This window comes from Capricornis sumatraensis, chromosome 16 (genome assembly GCF_032405125.1).
Source record: "Capricornis sumatraensis isolate serow.1 chromosome 16, serow.2, whole genome shotgun sequence".
Lineage (NCBI taxonomy): Eukaryota > Metazoa > Chordata > Mammalia > Artiodactyla > Bovidae > Capricornis > Capricornis sumatraensis.
The window spans coordinates 47,547,320-47,553,532 of record NC_091084.1 but is presented as its reverse complement, the minus strand read 5'-3'; the positions used below and the strand labels follow the sequence as shown (position 1 = coordinate 47,553,532).

The following is a 6,213-nucleotide window of genomic DNA, read 5'->3' as shown; positions in this document are numbered from 1 at the left end:
CTATACCTAATATATATGATAGAAAAAGAAAATACTTTAAAATACTGTCCTACGCATCTCTTCTTAAAGCAAATGATTCTTAGTAGGAATTAGAGGAAATTTTAAATGGTGCTTGGGATTATTTGGGTTATTTATAGCACTTTTCCAGCAGCATTTACTAGGCTTAAAGTGAAGCTTTGATTAAAGCCGTTACAACAAAATGAACAGAATTACAAGGTTTCTCTTCTGCAGTTATTGTAAAGATGTGAATTCTGATTGAATCCCTTGTAATACTCATGGCATTTATAAGTTTTCTCTCCTGTGTGGACTCTCTGATGAATTCGAAGAGCTGAGCTGTGGCTGAAACCCTTACCACACTTAGCACATTGATAAGGCTTCTCTCCTGTGTGGATCCTCTGGTGAATATGAAGATTTGAGCTGTGACTAAAGCCCTTTCCACAGTCATCACATTTATAGGGTTTTTCTCCTGTATGGACTCTCTGATGAATGAGAAGATGTGAACGCTGACTGAAACCTTTACCACACTGTTCACATTTATAGGGTTTCTCTCCAGTATGCACTCTTTGATGAGTGTGAAGTTTTGAACTCTTGCTGAAGCCCTTCCCACATTCATGACAAATATAGGGTTTCTCCCCCGTATGGACCCTCTGATGAATGCGAAGATCTGAGCTGTGACTAAAGTCCTTCCCACAGGTGTCACATTTGTATGGCTTCTCTCCTGTATGCACTCTCTGATGGATTTGAAGATTTGAGCGCTGGGTAAAGCCCTTACCACAGTCACCACATTTATAGGACTTTTCTCCTGTGTGGACTAACTGATGAATTCGAAGATTTGAGCTCTGACTGAAGCCTTTACCACACTCATCACACTTATATGGTTTCTCTCCGGTGTGGACTCTCTGATGAACATGAAGTACTGAACTCCGACTAAAACTCTTACCACACTGATCACACTTAAAAGGCTTCTCTCCTATGTGAAGTCTCTGGTGAATGTGAAGCAACGAATTTCTACCAAGGTCCTTATCACACTGCAATTTATAGAGTTTCTCTTCCAGGTGGAATCTTTGATGGTGAAGCCTGGGGATCTGACTGAAGCTATTACTACACAGGTTACATATATAAGGTACCTCCCCTGGGTGGGCTCTCTGATGAAAGTGAACACCAAAGCTCTGACTAAAGTTACTGGCAACTTCATCACATCTGTACAGCTGCTTACCTGTGTGGATTCTTGGATGTCTGTATAGGTCTGATCTCTGAGGGAAGCATGTGGGGCTGATGGAGCACGCATACAACTTTTCTCCAAGTTGATTTCTCTTGTGGAGAACACACTGTGAGTTCCAGTAATAAATTTCTTTACATTTTTTACATGCACAGTATTTCTCTTCCATAGAGCCTTTCAGCAGGTAATTTTGGCATATCTCCCCAATGTACTCTGGAAAGGCTTCCTGTCCTGGGATAGAATGCTGACGTTTAAGCTTCTGTTCTTTTTCCAGAGAGAGATTTCTCCTGGATATGCCAACATGGTATCTGAGTCCTTGAAAACCACATGAATCACTCACATAGATTTTTCTACCATCGTCTTCAGAGTGTTTCCTTTCTAAGGACCAACAAGGTATACACTTGGTATATTTTAAGTTCCTGGGACTTTTGCCTTCAAAAGTCAGTTCATAGTTCCCATACCCTGCTACTTGTGTGGGGAGTGTTGACCATTCTTGATAGCGAGAAAGGTGTTGCTGCTTTAGGTCTTTGGAATCTATACCTTGAACCATTTCCACATAGTTTTTATTCTCATATATCGGAGTGCTGGCAGTCTTCCAGCCTTGCCAGCAGGAAAGATTTTCATGGTCTAAATAGCTGAATCTTTCTTCCTGGGGTTTGCAGCTCTCTTTCCAATTTCCTAAAATATAAGCAGATAATCCAGTGGTGAGATGAGAGCTATGTTTAAAAATTTCCAAGTATCTCAAGTCAACAAGCTCCAGAATTATAGGAATGATATGTATGGGCACAAGTGAGAAAGGAGGGTTATGATTTAGGCTGCTCCATATTGGGTATGAAATTCATTTGTTTATTCATTCATAGATGTATTCATTTCACTCATTCATTCAATAAACATACCTTGAGCATCTACTACTTACTAAATATTATTAGAAATAAAAAAGAAAGTGATTGGCTACATGGAAATCATCTTAAAGACTGAGATTTAATTAGATTACTCTATTTGGGAAATTATTATAAGAAATAAAATACCTGTTTCTCTTTTTTGTTCTAAAATAGTGTAGTAGATTGTGTAAAAAAAAATTCTCTGCTTATTTACATTTTTGGGTGTTCCTCTTACACACTGACTCTCTAATTTGCTTTGGCCACTGGGACAAAAGTGAGACAAACAGAAATCTGAAAAGTACTTGTATTTTGGGGTTGGTCTCTTTTGCTGGTTTTGATAGTCCTGTGATCACAAAATAAGCCTGGGCTGGTGTCCTTGAAGAGAGACATATGGTCAACACATGGCCATTATAACATTGATACTGACCAACTGCCAGACATGAGACATCTGAATAAGGCTATTCAGCTTTATTTTACACCATCTAGCCCCAAACAAGTCACTCCTGATAGAAGATCCATGTAACCAATTGGAATCATGAAACATAACAAAGTTTTAAGTTACTAAGTTTAGGGTAGTTTGTTATATAACAAAAACTAACTCATACAAATAGAACATAAGCGAGAACAAACTTAGGACTGCACAAAATTATAGATGGAAATCTGTGCTTTATATGTAATCCAGAAAATATTCACAAATAATAATAATCACAGACACCTATTAATTATATAGCCAAATGTTGGAAGATATGTTGTTTTCTCTATCTGTTATTTTTCATGTGATTTAAGACCCATTTTGAGAATCTCTTTTACCTCAATACAGCAATCAGATAAAGAACCAAAATACTCAACAAAACAGGTCCCAGAAAAAACTAACCTTATTCCCTAAGAGTTGGGATAACTTTACCTACTAACATGACATTTGTGTAATTCTCCCACATGACCTCTCTGTAGAGCTTTTTCTGAGAAGAATCCAACAATTTCCACTCCTCCCAAGTAAAACTAACAGTCACATCTTCAAATGTTACTGCCATCTGGTCGAAGATTAGCTTTCCAGGAGGAAGCAATCTAAATAAGAAGATGGACAACGAAAAAAACATTCAGCATGTAACATAAGTGGTAAACCAAAAAGAAATAACTCTAATAATGAAGAAAGACAAGAAAAGTAAGAAGAGACATAACATAGGTCAAGTGGTTAAATAATGTATATAATCAATGAATACCATCACCATCATAAGAAACATTTATATACCATTTGTCTGCTAACCACTGGGCCAGGTAAGTACTTCACATGTATCTCAAGTAATCCTTATAGTGATCCTTTGTTGCAGTTACTATTATTATCCCCATTTACACATTAGTAAATAATGGTTGAAAAAGATTAATTCCCAAGATCATGAACCTGGAGGTATTGCAGCTAGGATCCAGGTCTACACACTTTGAAAAAGAACTGTTTGCCAACTATAACAATATCACTTCATGTTGCTTGTATTATTGCTTCATGATTGGTCATTTTAGACATTATCTATTTACTTCCTACCTCTACTTTTCATCCTCAGTGGTGACCCACTCCAGTATTCTTGCCTGGAAAATCCCATGGGTGGAGGAGCCTGATAGGCTGCAGTCCATGGGGTCGCTAAGAGTCAGAACGACTGAGCGACTTCACTTTCACTCTTCACTTTCATGCACTGGAAAAGGACATGGCAACCCACTCCAGTGTTCTTGCCTGGAGAATCCCAGGGACGGAGGAGCCTGGTGGCCTGCCATCTATGGGGTCGCACAGAGTCAGACCCGACTGAAGCGACTTAGCAGCAGCAGCAGCATAGCATTATTGCTAACTTTCTGGTTAAATCAATAAGCAGCACTTATATAATTTTGACTATGATTATACACTTTTGGGGAGGATTAACTGTTTAATTTTTACTTGATAAATTTACTGTCCTCAAATTCTTGATTTATTTAGAAGGCTTTATTTAATCTGTTTTATCAGGTATCTCATTCCCTTGCCCACCCCTTTTATTTTGGAAAGTCTATCTTCCTGCTCCAGTCAGGGCCTGCTACTCTTTAGTGCTCCATTTTCAAAATCACATGACTCTTCCTCTTTTGTGATTTACTCCATTAGTTGGAGGGCACATAACAACATGAGTTCAATCAAGCCTGTGAACATTACACTTTTTAGCCACTGAAAAAAGCAAAGGTGAGAAACAGGTGAGGTTTTCTTCAAAGGAGAATCTCCAAACATAGTTACTAGGAAAGATTCCCAAGAATCATTTGAATCACTGTATACCTGAAGTCTTTCTGTCCCTCACAAGTGGCTGAGTGTAGAATTCTAGAGTGAAAATATTTTTCCTTAAAACTGTTTCACTGTTTTATAAGGTTTTAGTGTTGCCAAGACTGATTTAAAAAATAATAATAATAAACTGTAATTCCTTTGTAGGTAACTTTTTCTTTCCTCTCTGGAAATATTTTAGGGTGGTCTTTAATGGCTGGCCTTCTGCCCCAAATGGTATATGGATTTGAGCTTCTCCAAAGTTCACGGGCTCATCAGTTCCTTTCTTGTCTGTTTTACTCTGCTGTACTCTGGGATAAAACATCTTTAGCCCTAAATGGCTCTGATCACTATTCCTACGTTGCCATCCAGGTTTTTGTTGAAATTTCTCATTTGCTGATGGCTCTTCAGTTTCATCATTGTAAGTTCATTAATTTCTTGGTTTTTTTATTATTATGCAGTTTTAGAAAGTTGAAGGGATAATGCATGTATTCTGTCTAAAAATAATTATTTTAGTAGAACAGATCATAAGTTGCTTGTGTAACAAATTCATTTTATTTCTTTGATGATATATTCTTAATTGTAAAGTCAGTTTAAAATGTTCAATAAATATTAAGAATAAAATAGATACTTTTAAGGAGATTACAATAAAATAAAAAAAAACTAAACTATCATCATCATAAAATTATAATCATAGCAGCAGCTAAATATTATCTAGCAGTTAGGGGCAGTTATGTGAAATAGGCTACATTATCTCATTTATCATCACAACAATCCAGTAAGGTATTATTATCAACACTAAAAGAAAGGAATCTAAAATTTAGTAAGATTAAGTAACTATCACAAGGTCCTGTAGTTACAAAGTAGTGGTTTTTTTAACACAGGCCTACTGCTGCTTTACCTCCTAAGCAAAAGTGAGAGAAGTTAAAAACAACTTGTGAAGGGTGGTAAATCAAGATTTCCCCACACAGCCATATGATGTTAATATAGAAGGACAAAAGGAAGATAGATATACTGAAATATTCAAGGATTCAAAATATACCACCCAGGTAACATTTTCCAAATAAACTAAATAAAAACCCATGAAAAGTGAAACATTAATCACAAATATGAATTCAAGAATGAGAAAATACAGTGCTATTTATTTTTTAAATGTTTATAAATGCTAAAAATTTTAAAGACAGTAAGTTTACTTAACACATACAAATTGGGATTCTCAGAAACTGACAAACTGGTGTCAGTATGAAAAAGAAATGAACTCACTGGTCCTTCACTTTTTATAAAGTACAGTATATAAAACCCAGTCTGTTGTTACTGGTTTTGATTGTCATTTTAAGAAAGATTTAAGAATTTATTTTTAAAATATGCTAGAGATTAAGAGTCTAGTATCTTTTACTGAAAGTAAGTTCATAAAAATTGTAACAATGCTAAAATAATATAAGTAAAAATTAAGTCTACCCTCCACAAATAACTTATGAAATAACCACTATTATTTTCATTGTGTCCTTTCTGACCTTATTTTCACACATACCCCACTAATGTTTTTTTTTTCATAACAAAGACATCATAATTCTGCAGTTTGCTTTTTCAGGTAATGTATAGTGTACAACTTCCCATTTCAGTACATATAGGCCTGTGTTATTTGTGGTGAGTTTTGAGTATGTCCAAGATTATTTGATTTTGTCCAAAAATTATTTGATATGCTTCCCTTCAAAAGGTAGAGCCTAGGTCCCCACTTCCTTGAATGTGGCCTGGTCTTAGGGACTTAGTTCTGATGAATAGAAGAAAATGCAAAGAGGAAGCCATGGTGTGCAACGTTTAAGACTAGCCCATAAAAGGCACTACAT

The 6,213-nt window shown here is 36.1% G+C and overlaps 1 protein-coding gene across 1 annotated transcript; it reads right to left on the bottom strand.

Moving 5' to 3' along the window:
• Nucleotides 1–209: 209 nt before the first annotated feature.
• Nucleotides 210–3,131, bottom strand: ZNF214 (zinc finger protein 214). The gene is made up of 2 exons (XM_068989258.1): nt 3,005–3,131; nt 210–1,897 (listed from the first exon to the last, which is right to left on the bottom strand). Exons 1-2 carry the CDS (start codon nt 3,129–3,131, stop codon nt 210–212), a joined length of 1,815 nt encoding a protein of 604 aa, XP_068845359.1.
• Between the last annotated feature and the right edge of the window lie 3,082 nt (nt 3,132–6,213).

What these genes read in the sequence shown, in the direction of transcription:
- ZNF214 (XM_068989258.1), bottom strand. Translation starts at nt 3,131, where the DNA reads ATGGCAGTAACATTTGAAGATGTGACTGTTAGTTTTACTTGGGAGGAG. An exon ending in CACAAATGTCATGTTAGTAG is followed by an intron (nt 1,898 to 3,004) that starts GTAAAGTTATCC and finishes CTTATATTTTAG; the next exon opens with GAAATTGGAAAGAGAGCTGC.